Source organism: Amphiura filiformis, chromosome 18 (assembly GCF_039555335.1).
Source record: "Amphiura filiformis chromosome 18, Afil_fr2py, whole genome shotgun sequence".
Taxonomy (NCBI): domain Eukaryota; kingdom Metazoa; phylum Echinodermata; class Ophiuroidea; order Amphilepidida; family Amphiuridae; genus Amphiura; species Amphiura filiformis.
In genome coordinates this window covers 2,278,225-2,292,682 of record NC_092645.1, presented here as the reverse complement: position 1 = coordinate 2,292,682, position 14,458 = coordinate 2,278,225, and the positions used below count along the sequence as shown (strand labels likewise).

The 14,458-nt window shown below is 37.0% G+C and overlaps 1 protein-coding gene across 2 annotated transcripts in view; it reads right to left on the bottom strand.

The window, feature by feature from the left end:
* Positions 1 to 8,295: 8,295 nt before the first annotated feature.
* LOC140139741 (dnaJ homolog subfamily C member 5-like) overlaps positions 8,296 to 14,458 on the bottom strand; it is a 41,513-nt gene continuing 35,350 nt past the window's right edge. For both annotated transcript variants that reach the window (XM_072161449.1, XM_072161448.1), the window contains exons 5-6: positions 10,663 to 10,828; positions 8,296 to 10,221 (exon numbers count right to left, since the gene is read on the bottom strand). In XM_072161449.1, the coding sequence (XP_072017550.1) occupies positions 10,025 to 10,221; positions 10,663 to 10,828 (363 nt within the window). In that variant the 3' untranslated portion in view covers positions 8,296 to 10,024. The remainder of the gene's footprint in view (positions 10,222 to 10,662; positions 10,829 to 14,458) is intronic.

Sequence of the window (14,458 nt, the reverse complement as noted above, 5' to 3'; positions counted from 1 at the left end):
TAATACTACTACTAATGGCGGCCCCCACGGATACAAGTGGAAAATGGCATTTTCGTGGTAAATACAACAAAATTACATCCATAAGTGCAGGGAATTAGTGAAATTCTACCATAATTAGGCAATGAAATGGATGGAAGTTTGAGTCATAATAGGTTTTGTCTACGCAATTTAGCGATTTTCTCTGACAAGACTGACATGACTGATGCAAGTTTTAAGCACACGATATAGCATGGAAATGTTTACATTTTTACAGAAAAATTGGAGGGGGCGTTTATAAGAGGGGGAGCGTTTATTACAGACAATACGGTAGATGTTTTTTCCTGCTCAGTGACGCTGGTCAGTGGCTTTATAAACTGGGGTTAGAAATGGACAATACATCTTTGTTGCCACCTGAAAACCCATTTTTGTCTGAAAATTTTGGAATCAAAATCTAATTTATGCCAGAAATGGAGATATGGCTGTGTTGCGCTGAGACATTGAGGTGTCAAAGTCACAGAGAAACAATGTTAATATTGAAACAGTAGTATAATAGAGTAGGTTGTTGAATGCACATGGTGTTATTCTGTTCCGTTAAACACAGGGTTAAACAACTGTGCTTCATGTATACTTAGATCTAGATACAGCCCTGATAGTTGCCAACTAATAAGTAACAATAACAACAGACCTTTTCAGGAGAACATTGATCCAAACATTTTGTGTGACCATCATAACATGGGCAAACCAATCAATTTCTGACGATTTGAACATGTATCTGACCACACAGTTGATACTCCATTCAATGTGTCAATATAATTTACAGCAACATAGTACAGTGGCAACTCGTTAACACGAAGTTCATGGGGTTTGGCATTTTACAACCTGTTATCAGAACTTCGTGTTATCCAACAAGTTTACAATGTGACACATATGCTTGGGATTTGAAAACATACTTCTTGTTATCAGGAATTTCATGTTAACAGGGTTCGTGTTAACGAGTTGCCACTGTACATGATTGGTAATCATACCACACCACATTCTTTGTATAGTCAGATATAAAACCAAGATCAATTAGTGGCAACTACTGATAATTACCCCCTGCCAATGTTGCTCCCAGCTGGCTAGACCTACCCCAATGATAAACCACAGTGCATAAACCAACTGATAGAAAAATGTTATGTAATAATGTTATCATGGAACATGTGGCTACACTTTTCACACCCTGACAGCTCTATCAATAGGGGATCAGCAAGGGATAATGAGAGCTATTAGTGGTTTTAGATTTATTCCTTTTTCGAAGAGAAACTGGACTGGTGAAAAATCAAGTTGCTTCCTACAGTCTACAACATGTTTCTACCCCTGCACCCAAACCTACAACAAAACAACCATTTCTACTAAAGTGGTATTTTGCAATATCAATCAACATACACTATACATAAACATAAATAAGGCAGCGATAGTCACATACTCATTAACTTCACACATTATTCCATCCCTACTCACATCAGCTCAAGGGAGTATCCCATCATGCATTGCAGTCTATTTGCTTGCTCCATAGCAAATACATACAAAACATACAGCTGCTTAAATATTGAGAGCTATGAATTGTTTCACAATACTTCAGAGGGCATATATTTCCTAACAAAAGTCTAAGCAGCCCTGATTTAATCAAGTAATAGAAAGTTGGAGGGATTTTGTGTACACTTTCTATAGAGGCCGTCAGCCTTTCGCCATCTTGTGGGCACAAATGATCTGTGTGTTCATGCGTCAGACACTACGCGCAGGGCGCAGCTTGTCACGCAGCTGTTATCGCGCATCAACGCGGTGATTTTACTGTTCACGCATGGAGATCGAACGACCATGACAGCGTGTACCCACAAGATGGCGGCATATGACGTCACACTGACGGCCTCTATTGCATGTGCAGTTCTATTATGGTACCGCAAAGCATGATGGGATACATCATACACCTATCAGCTGCTGTGATCCCAACTTCAATTGAAGACCAAATTAAAAAGACTAGTTTGCATCCAACGTCAGGGCCAAGGTGTGGTGTGATTGGTTGCTGACCTGCGCAGTACAGCATTTTCGATCTAGTTGACAGGACTTCAACAGGATATGCAACTAGTCTTTTTAATTCGGTCTTGAATTATACTGTACTGCAGGAAATTTTTGTGAGGTTAATTTCAGAAACGCCGTTTTAATAGCATGCAAAATATTTTAAACCCATAGCTGTTTAAACCCGCGAATAAAGAAATCGTTAAACTTTTCAGACCAGTTGATATCGCCAAAAATGAATACCGCCGAAATATTCTGCTATACAGTATCTCTATGGGCTATTGCATTTGAAATTCTTACACCCCCTATGCAAGACATGACCTTAATCTCCTACACAGGGAGTGTGTATTTCAAATGGGGCTACCTGAATGAGTGACTCCATTTGAAATCTACACTCCCTGTGTGGGAGATTAAGGTCATATCTTCCATAGGGGGTGTATGAATTTCAACTTCAATAGCCATATTTGAAAGTTTGCCAGTTTACAACATCCATTGGTAATTTTCAAATCATTTATCTACAAAACATGTACACCTTTTTCCTCAATTATAACATTTTATGCTACAGTAAAAACAAATAAATTTATTGCTTTATTCATTATCTTCCATTTTGTTATCACTTTTGAACAACCCATAAGACAGTTTGTATGCTATAAGACAATGGCTATGCTAACATAGATAGAACTGTATGCTTCTTGGTTATATTATCAGAGGGGGGATGAATGGGGGTGATATACACCTTTGCAGTATATATATGAAGGTGCCACTGATGGCACTTTCTTTTTCGAAAGTAAACCAATTTCAAAGACTCCCTTTCATGTTTTGAGATGATGAACAGTACAAAACATATCTTTGTTGTAATATACTGTATTGTTCTCCCATGAAGAACTTCATTGATCCACACAAATCTGTCAAGGATTCACCACATTTCGTCATTCTACTATACTAATTGCCTTAAGTCATTTTTTGTAATTTTGAGAACAAAGTACAATATATGGTTCAAGCATGCATAAGTTACATAATCACCCTAATTATTTCTGGTTATTCGCTTTAATTTGACTCATTATCATGTGTTCTTGTGCAAAGATTGGTGAATAAATTTGTATGCATGTTTGAACCATATTTTATGCTTTGTCATAAAATTACAAACAAAACAATGACTCTGGCAATTAGCGTAGTAGTCTGACAATATGCAATTGTGTTTTGCTTTGTAATCAGTCATTGTGTATCCTTGTCATATCAATCAAAACACCTGTTGTTATCTACAGTAAGCCAAAAAATTATGGTACCAGTTGTGTTCACCCCTGTATATCCCAAATAAAAACAAGTATGTAAAAATTAAAACAAGCAGCCACTACCTGGACTCTTTAGCTCTGATTTAAGACCTTATTTGTTGAAATTAGTTGAGAATTAAAGAAACGGCGATCTAAAACCTAATGAAGAAACGAAATCAAAAGTTGCACTTTTGTGTTCTAATCAATGAAAGCACGACGCTAGTCTTAACGTGCTTATCAATGGAAGCACAGCGCTAGTTCTCTTGTTTGCGAAGGCTTTGCATACATAACTCAATAGGGCATGCAATGTCGCAAACTGCAACTTCTAAATTGGCATCTTCCTTGGGTTTTTGGATCATCATGTTTTTATTTCTAGAACAATTTCAACAAATGAGGTCTTAAATTTGAGCTAAAAGATGCAGCTTAGCTGCGGTTTCCAATTATGACAGATCTGTCTTTGCTAAGGATATACAGAGGGCGAACAAAACTGGTACCTTATCTTTTTGGCTTACTGTATTCCAGCTCCAGTGACATCTCACTAATTTCACTGGACCTTTGGATGTATTATAATAGGCATTATAGCATCTCACTTTGAAAGATTAATATAGCAGGACTGTAGTGCTAGTTGTTATGCCCCTCTAGTGAACATTGGCCTAATCCTTCACAGGACAATATGTATGAGGTACCACTGGAATTGGAACCGAAAATAGAACTTCCTTAAAACAAGGGCATTGTTCTCACATAGGTGTGACAAAGAGCTGACACTGCTAGCACAACCCATCAAGCTGTGTCACCATCATGGAGTTGATGTGCTTCATTCTGTCTAATCTCAAGTGGAGAGTAACACCATATTTGGTCTTGCAGTGGCTGATTTGAATCACAAGGACATACCTAATCCCGCTGGGCGTAAACAGATGTGTAGAAGGGCGATTTGTCCGTCTGCTGGTGAAGCAACCATGTAAATTGCACCAATTCAGATTTGCAACTGAAATCCAAGATGGTGTTACTCTCAACTTGAGATAAGACACACTACATTCAGCCTTTTTTTGCACACAAGATATTTGAGGTGATTGCTGCATGGGACAATCAATGGTTGGACTTTTTGAGAAAATTTTCTGAAATTTTCTACACAAACTGATCTGTGATTGTTTTAATTCAAGTTCATGAATAAATTAAGTTACACAAGTGAATTTTTCTTTAAATTCCACTTAATTTTGAGATAATTTCAAACGGCCCAACAAAATGGCCCGCTAAGTGTTCCCCCACATTTTTATCAAAGCATAATAAAGTATATAATAACACAAATGGGATGAACACAATAAATGAGCAAATAGAAATAATTATGTTTGTACAATAATTACAGCAAAAATGACAAACATTTACATAATTATCTCATTTATAAAGCTTCATATGTGAGTGGACGCGGCGAATCAGCCGTAAACTCGGCAAACTGTATTCTGAGTTAAAGTGTAAAATGTATGTGAAGGTCGTATTCATAGGTGTATCAATTGCTTGCATAAGTATCTTATCAAACGCTGTTTAAATCAATCAATAATACTACTACTGAAGAGGATAATAAGCTTCTACCTATTTCTATAGAATAGTTCTTGTCTTTGTTTGCTTTGGCTAAATCCTGTTCAAGTGGTAGATAACAAAGCATTGTATTTTGTCTAGGTATGTATAATCAACAATGAACAATGAGAGGATATTTCTGAACCTCGTTGACTTGGGGATGATTTGAAATGACCGCCAATTATGACTGTTGGATATTTATTACCAGAAATGTACAAAAAGAGACACATGTAGAAACGATAAAAAATACAATTTTGTCGAAGGAACAGAGTTCAACAAATCATAACCCCGCTTTTGGATATCGTTTGAAGTCAAATGATATACCATTTTAAAGCTTATGGTATATATTTTCTAAACACGAAATAAAACAAAATTGACCGGGGCAGACTTTACGGCTGATTCGCCGCGTCCAGTCACCCATTATCTATTCAGTATTGATACATATTTGGGTATAAATATTATAGTTACAGGAGTTAAGTTATCGCCCGGAGAAACGAGGGGGATACTCAAGTTTGGTTTGGGTAGGGGTATGCTGCTAAGAATCTGAAAATGCACCCATCACTGTACCAATTTTTAAAGAAATTTGAACCCATCGCAAAGTTAAACATTTTCAGCCAAATTTAATACAAATTGTCAGTTTTTACAACTGTTCCCAAAAACATTGACCACAGTGCAAAAATTGTGCTATTTTTACACCAAATTAAGAAAATATTGAAATGGCCCATCCATATAATCAAAATTGGCTTGGAAAAGGGGTATTTCATATGCAAAAAGGTTGAAAATGTGACCCGCAATTTGTTTGCAGCACATCCCATAATCATTTGTACTGAGTATCCCCCTGAGAGTTATACATTGTAGAAACACATTTTTTCCCTTTTCATTATTTGTTATTTAGTTGAACTGAGAGAGCCTACTGCACAACCCTCTGTGCACTGAGAGAGCCTACTGCACAACACTCTGTGCACAACCTTTATTAATTAATTTTAGAAAAGTAACAATCAGAGCTAACTAAATAAACATCATTAAATACCCATCCTGTTGTCCTAGTAAAATTATTTTGTACACTTAATTCTTAAAATCCTGTGTATAACTTTGAATTGCAGCATCAACTTCTTATTAGTTTACATGAGCTTGACTCAGCTGCTATAAGCTTACATAATTCTGACATTTTTCAATACAATTTTTGCCATTTTTACATGATATAGGTCTGCAAAATTCACAAGACGCCACCCTTTTTTGCCCACTATGTCTGCATTTGCATTTTCCAAAAAAATGACAATTATAAAGGAAGACATTTTTCCACAATGAATTTTTGAGCTTATAGCCCTATTTGGTTTGGTGCCTGGATGTACTGTTACCGTAATAGTTACTCATTCCATCCCAATTGGGTTACTGATATCCAACAATGACCTGTGTGTATGACGTACCAAGGTATTACACAACACCATGATTTCCATGTGCGTGCATACTACAAGACAGAACAGTACCGTATTTGCACATGGGGAGTTCATGCTGCTGTACTTGGTCATTTGCGATTAGTCCCATTTAGCCTGTTAAATATTTTGAAAGGCAAAATGAATATTAAAGTTGTGATTAAAATTTGTATTTTTTGCAGTTGCAGAGAAAATGCTTTAAAATGAGTACAAACCTGTATTGGTTTATGAGATAGCTCTTGATGTTTTGAGAAAATTTTATGTTGAAGCCATTGGCGCATTGCATTCTCTAAATTCAGTAAATTTTCATCGTCAACCGTGTAATTGAATGGGATTATTTTGACATTTTAAAACGCTTGAAATATCACAAACAAATAGGCCTATGTTGATAAATAATATAAATACAAGCTAAAACCGTTGGGGTTCGATAATGAACCCCACAAATCTAACTGACTATATTGGAAAATGCCATACGGCCGGGCGGTTTCACAAGTTGCCGGCTCGATCATGTCATCCGCCGCCTGCATTTTTATGTTGAAGCCTATGGCCAGTATACAGCGCATGAAGCAGAATGTCATGTATTTTTGATTCATTATATACCATCACACAACTAGTTCTTGTTAGTGACCCGACGATCACAGATTTCATAATAATCATATTATTTATGTCACAAATGCATATTCCATTTAGTTACAGAAATTCAGAATTTTCTTGAAAACCATACATTTTGATAATATATGTGCTACCACGATTTGTTAAATATGGTTTGTGAAAAAAAGTATAAAATGCTAACATATGTATGACTAGAAATTCTGAATATTATTGGAACTACATGTATACTGTATTTTTCCAACAAGAATACGGAAAAATGTTTAAAACTGATAGAGGGAAAGGAAGTAATGTTTATAGTTTGTATATTATGATAATAAATATTCAACTTCATAATTCTTCTGCACTTGGTTCAACTTGTAATAGGAGAGAATCATAATACTGTGGCTCAATCTAGATCTAGAATGGTGTACACACAGCACCCACGATATTGCGCTTTATGAAAAGTATGACTGGCACTTGCTTTCGTAGATTTAAAAATGTAAAAAAAATTTAGATATTTATTTAGCGCTTTATGCCGTAAACAGCCGTCATTAGAATATGTCGGAACCACGTTTGCAGCCTACAAGTGGCACAGGGTCCACCAGTACAACGACTGTGACTACCCCTAACAGCTTCCCATTGCACCTGGGTGGGGTGAGGCAAGCGAGGCAAAGCGCCTTGCCCATGGTCGCAACACGGTGGTGGGATGGGGAATCAAACCTATGCACGTCGAGCAAGCTCTCAGATTATGAGTCAAAGGTCAGAACCACTGAGCCACTGTGCCCTACATGCACAGTAAAAATAATTGCCTATTACAACTTGAACCAAGGGTTATAAGAATGGGGTTAATTCTATTGACAAAATCCAAATCCCAAATCCAGCAGTGTGTGTACATATATACTTGTACATACATGTATAAATCTCTGATTAACGTACAATATCAAATTGCTATAGCAGGTACAGATCATAAAAAATAACAATTACGAACATGTTGATTTCATACAAGTTTAACACTGGCAAGTTGGATTTTGTGAATCCCACTCTACGCACACAATGCAATAATGCAACCTGGGAGAAGCCCATGGCGGCCATCTTGGATTTGCAGGAAAGGTGAATTTCAAAAGTGCTCACAAGGAATAATCATTTGAAATTTTTATGAAGTAACTGTAGAGTTTTTCCTTATTCAAATCCATGATGATCCCCATTGTGCTTGTGCTGGGAGTGTGATTTCAGTCCGCTCTTAATATTTACAACTTGAAATATTGCAAGTTGTAGGTAGAATGTGTTGACAGTGACAGGACTTGTGGGGAAATTTTGGATGAAGGGTTCAAAGTTTTCAATTGCCTGCAAACCTTCATGCAGCATTAAGTGGTAGGCCTATATTATATTGTGACCTTCAAAACTGGTGCCAACCTCTTATCAGAAAACATGCTGGTTTTTGTCCAGGCAACAAATTGGATCTTGACCGACTCCCTCCAGTTTGATTGATGTTTATTCCATTATGGACATGTTTTGGTGGGTTTGGGGTGCTAGGGAAGATCCAGGTTCTTGCTGTCTTAAAACAATGTGATAAGTAACTGCTGATATGGACCAAATACACATTACAATTTAACAAGCATCACTAAGCCCTGATATGGTAAAAGGTATCTTCTATACCATTTTCCACCCTGGTGTGGCAGTGACGTTAGTGCGCATTGGGCACAGCTACAAATCGCGAGTGTTTGCTCAAAGTCACTGCCACATCAGGGTGGACAATGGTAGAGTTACATCACTAACAATTTACTTCATTTTGCCATGTTAAAGGTTTGTAACAGACAAAGATGTTAAACAATGTTGCTCTCTTTTGCCATGTGATGGTTAATCGTATGGCACATACTTTGGCAAGAGAGAGTATCTTCCTCTTATTGTCTTTACAAGTTATACCTTTTTACCATGTGAGGGTTGTTGGAAAAAAATTGACCAAAGCAATAGGAAGTAACATGTTAGTGAAGTAAATATAAGATATGCCCTTTTTCTATATCTGGGCTGATTAATTTAATGTGTTTCATTCTTTATCCTCCTCTATTTGCATTTGCTGTCTGAAAACATGTTTCTTCCCTTTATAGATAATGAAAGTGTAACGAAAGAAGGAACTGTACAGGTGATTTTTATCATTCAATCACTACTGATAAATGCTTGATAACCAACCAATGAAAAGGCTTGTTATACACCTCATTACAAAGTAACAAAGCAGCTCATTGGCTATGTAATCACTCATTATAAGCAACTGAACTATAGATTCCCTGTGTATAAACTTATTCAATACAATATGCAAAGTAAAAAGATACAGCTCCTGTGTAGTTGATGGAAGATGTCCAAAGGGCCTAATATGGTCAATGGATGTATCCTATATAACATGTTACTCCCTTTGGCCATAGTATTGGTCAAATTTATTCAATGACCCTCACATTAAGGACCGTCGATGTCAGAACTTTAAAAATTGATATATCGGCCATTCAATATCATCAAAAATTGATATATCGATTTTCCTCCCAATTTTTGTGATCTGAAAATTCAAGTTACTAAAAGCTTCAAAAACTGGATGGAATATAAACTTTCAAATGCGGTAAAGTAAAGCAACAGTTATTGATTGCAGAGGTTTTGACATTTCAAAATATGTCTGTTTGATGTAATAGCGGTGGCAAACACACTGCATACGCCCGATTTTTGATACTTTTTTTTTCATTATCCACAACTTGGATATATTGATTTTCTTCAGAAAGTGAAATCGATATTATTGGATAGTTGATTTACTTATTATTATCGATATATCAGCGGTCCTTACCTCACATGGTTAAAGGATTTAACTTGTCAAAACAACAAGAAGATACTTATTTTGCCAAAGTGTGTACCATACAGTTAACCCAAAAGACAGTAACATTCTCTTAATCTCTTTGTATGTTACAACCTTCTTGCATGTGAGTCAAATATAAACGTTACCCTCTACCATGGCAGAAGGAAGTACATTACTAGTGTTGTACATAGAAGTTGCACTCATAAGCCATGACAAAATTTGGTATATACCCCATGATATATAGTATGTACAGTACAATGTGTGGGCACGTAGTGTCCAGTCGGCAATCATCAGTCTGTGTAGCTTGGTGGTTTGGCTTCACTAGATTTTAGACTGGTCCTTTCTGTGGCTGTCTCAGGGGCAGGCATTGGAATAGCTACGCTTGGTGGTTGATGCTGTCCCGACGGCGAGGGCGGTGCGGGCATTGCTATAGGATCTTGATTGGCTGATTTGCCGGGTTGTGTTGTGATTGGTTCACCATCAATTGCTGTGGAAATCAAAATAAATAACGAATATGTTATACAGAGAGCACAGAGGTGTTGGTAAATTTCATGAAAATTGAACTGGTCAGACAGCTGGGTGCTTGTGCATGGCATTGAGCATTTATATGAGAGCTTACATGATCAGATATAGCCGACTTAGTTTGTTCGGATGCCCTATGTTCTGACCGAGTAAAGTTTTTCTGGTTAGCTTTCTTAACCTCCGCTTGATGTTCCGCAAGCCTAATCCCAGAGAGGTCTCACCAACATAACTGAGATCACAGTTTTGACAGCCACCTCATAAATACAATTGCCTGATTGAAAGTATTTGCTAGGTTTAGAGTTAGGTTTAGATTATAGGCGAGGCTTAGGCTTAGGGTAAGGATTTAGAGTTCATAACAACCCTGACTGGTTATTTTGACTAACAAGCTGAAACTGTAATTTGATACCTTTTTCTCCATCTTCATCATCGTCATCCTGGAAGATGACCTCAAAGTCTTCCTCTGTGAGTTCCTCCTCCTTGGGTCCACATTTACCACAGCAACAGAAGCAGCACAGACAACAGCAGAAACAGAAACAATAACAGGTTGCAAAGAAACATATCGTACTTGTTACCTGCAAAAGTAAGACAGAGATAAGACAATTGTTAACCCCATGGACACTACTGGTTACAAAATGTATGGCCTAATTTGCCTTTAGTGCATGAGGTCCCAGGTTCAATTCCCGGAGGTGGAGATTTGCTGGGATATTGACTTGGGGAAAAATGTCTGAAATTAATTGGCAACATCTGTAGATTCACACTTCCACCCTTCCCATGGTTCATTTTGAATTGGGTAAATGAATCATGAAAGTACTCCATCCTTCGGAGGGGACGTTAAGCCGTCGCTCCTATGTACAGAGAGCCATACCTGTACATGTATCTTGCAGCCAGTTTCGAAAAGAGTAGGGTGTTAACCCCTGACTGTTCCCAACCTGTCCCAGTATTCAAATGGACCCCAATGGAAATAAGCTTCGATAGAGGCTTTCTTGGGTTATCCAGGGTTGTCAAAACCTGAACAAAATCAAATCAAATCACACAATTGTTTAACCCCATGGACACTACTAACAACATTTCTGATTGGATGATAACTTCACATGCTCATTTTGGCCAATCAGCAGGTAGTTCTCATGTGGGTAATACAACTTTTACTGCCAAATTCAATTTTGAAATGTTCCCTTTGTTTTTAAAATTGTGATTCCAAGCTTCTTACACAGGCCTATACACAAAAGGAACATATTCACGCATTGTTATTTTCACGCTAGCTGCTTGGAATGTGCAAAGTATAAAAATAAATGCAAAAATTTCTACTTATGCAGTATAAAATGTGATGGCAGACTGACAGTGATTATATACTGCGCCAATAAAGTATCCTTACACTTGGAAAAATAATCACAATTTCAAAACTGAACAATATTGGGGTAAATATGTTTTTTTAATAGATGCACTATCTAATCCTACACATTATGACATCACATTGAATCCAATGTGACCTCAAGAAGTAAAGTTACAAGCAATTGAATAGACGAAGGTCCTGTTTTAAAAGTGACAAATTGGCCTATACAAGGCGCAAAAAGATTCCAACAAGCGCAACAACGAGACAACACAGTTTCTTCAATGAAGCGTTATTTAAAGCAGTCTCTGTACTTTTCATAACTTTCATTTTATTTGTCAGTTCTTTTGTTTCAGTTTTCTTTTGTTCCTTTTGTTTTAAATTAAAGCCAAACACATAAATTAGCCATTCACCACTCTCAAACCAGATGTCTAGTCTAACCAAATGCTTGTAACTTTGCTTCTTAAAGTCACATTGGATCCAATTTGGTCTCATAATGTGCAGGATTAGATAGTGCATCTATTAAAAAAAAATTTACCCCAATATTGTTCAGTTTGGAAATTGTGATTATTTTTCCAAGTGTAAGGATACTTTATTGGCGCAGTATACAAGTTCACAGAAAGAAAAGTTTTGAAAAAGGTCAATTGTAAACTAGGGTAAAAATACATGCTAGTCACTATCATAACATTATTAGAGTTCCATAAAGGGTATATCATTAAATGAAAGTCTTATTATCTTAGTGTACAAAGTAAGCATGCCTGTGATGTCATAATCGTAACTCAACAAACTAAGTGGTTTGTTTAGTACATTCTTCCTGTAGAAATGTTGGTTCAAGATTTAAAGGACATATGCAGACAGAGACTGCTCACTAGTATTTTTCATCTATCGCCAGTCAAAAGGCAACCTTATTATTGAACAGTCATCTTTCTGATCCAGTTATGTTTGATGATGGTTTTTGTGTGCTCATTGATTAACAGAACATGACAACTGAAACAAGATACTGAATGTCTTACTTCTATCATTTTTAATTTCAACAACTCTTCCTATACCTTTGTACAGGAGCCAACCGTTGTTAAACCGTGATGAACCCACACTTTTACTGTAGCGTATATGCGAATGCTAGCGAGACTACGCGTTACGCGAGAGCGCGTAAAATTCGTCATGCCTGGAACCTTTGTGCGTATGCAAGCTTACAAGTTGAATTCAGTATTTTTCAGGTAGCGGCTAAACATTGCCGTTTTATTCTGTAGTTTTATTGCTGATATCAAAAGAGAAATCATCGAAGTTTTTGTCAGGCTGAGTGGCAATGATTAACCGACATTCCTCGTAAAATAATCGTGAATTATACGATATTTAGTTGTTGAAAGTTGTTGAAAGGATTCAATCATTTCATATCGTTGTTCATCACCGTTTAACAACTCGCGTCGGCGTGTCTGCGTAGTTTACTTCGCCGGGCAGCTAAAGCTGCCCTCGCTGAAGTAAACCACGCAGACGACGCTGCCGCATCGTTGTTAAACGGTGATGAACAACGGTGAAACATGATTGAATCCCTAAGTACGTGTTACTGTATGTGGCAATCTTTAAATTAAAATACAACATCACACAGACCCCTACAGGGTTGCCAAAAGATTTCAGCCCGAATCGCGGGTCAAATAATCGAAAAAGTCGCCTAATTTTTCTCTTTACCATTGGTTTCTATGGGGCAGGAAACTATCGAAGGTCGCGGGAGCAAATGTTGAAAAGTCGCCCAATTTTTTTCTTAAGCATTGGTTTCTATGGGACAGGAAATTGTCAAAAGTCGCGGGAAAAATCTTCAAAGGTCGCCCAATTGGGCTACCAAATCGCGGGTTTGGCAACCCTGGACCCCTAGATTGCCCCCCTAACTGACTCATTGGGCTGATCCATTTAAAGTCTACATCCCCCCCTTTGGAAGATTTTAGAAATATCATCCACATGAGGAGTATGAATTTCAAATGGAATTAGCACATCAACCAATGTAATTTGAAACTCACACTCCTGTGGAAGATTCAGGTCGAGGGTGTATGAAATTCAAAGGTTGCTGCCTAATGTGTTAATTCCATTTGAAATTCATGCTCCCCTGAGAAAAATATTTCTCAACATCATGCTTGCTCATGAAGGGGGAAATAGTGTAATAAATCAAGCCTTGTTAATGCTCATCTTTATTTATTTATTATTTATTTCAACTTTCTTTATACAGGGTAGCTCCTTCAGTGTAAAAGCACTGCTATTCTTGGAGGCCCTGTGACATACATGTACAGGTGTAATTCACTTAAATACATTTATTACACAAATATTACAAGAAAAATATGCAATACCATATTACAATGTATAAATAAATTACAAGAATCATGAAAATATGAAAATCAATGAACAGTGTGGATTGTGAGAGCTCTTGATTTAAATTCACTTAGGCTCAAGGAAATATAATTAGTGCGAAAGTGTCAACATCAACAGAACTATTCCACAGATTTGCTGCTCTCGCCTGAAACAATCTCTTACCAGAGTTATTGTTAAATTGAGGAACAACAAGTGAATTGGAGGAAGTACCTCTTGTGATATGATCATGAGTGAATTTGGTAAATGAAAATTTGGAACAAAGATAATCAGGAGCTCTGCCAGTAAGGCATTTAAATAACATAATAAGAATATGATTATTCCACCTTTTATCTAGTTTAAGCCACTTGAGAGAAGACATCATTGAATCAATATTAGTTCTGATATCAGCAGAAAGAATAATTCTGGCAAGGTTGTTCAAGAGAATTTGTAACTTACTTGACAGAGTAAGTGAACAGTTGGACCAAACATGACTGCAATAATCAAAATGTGGCATGACAAGAGAATCAGCAAATAAAGA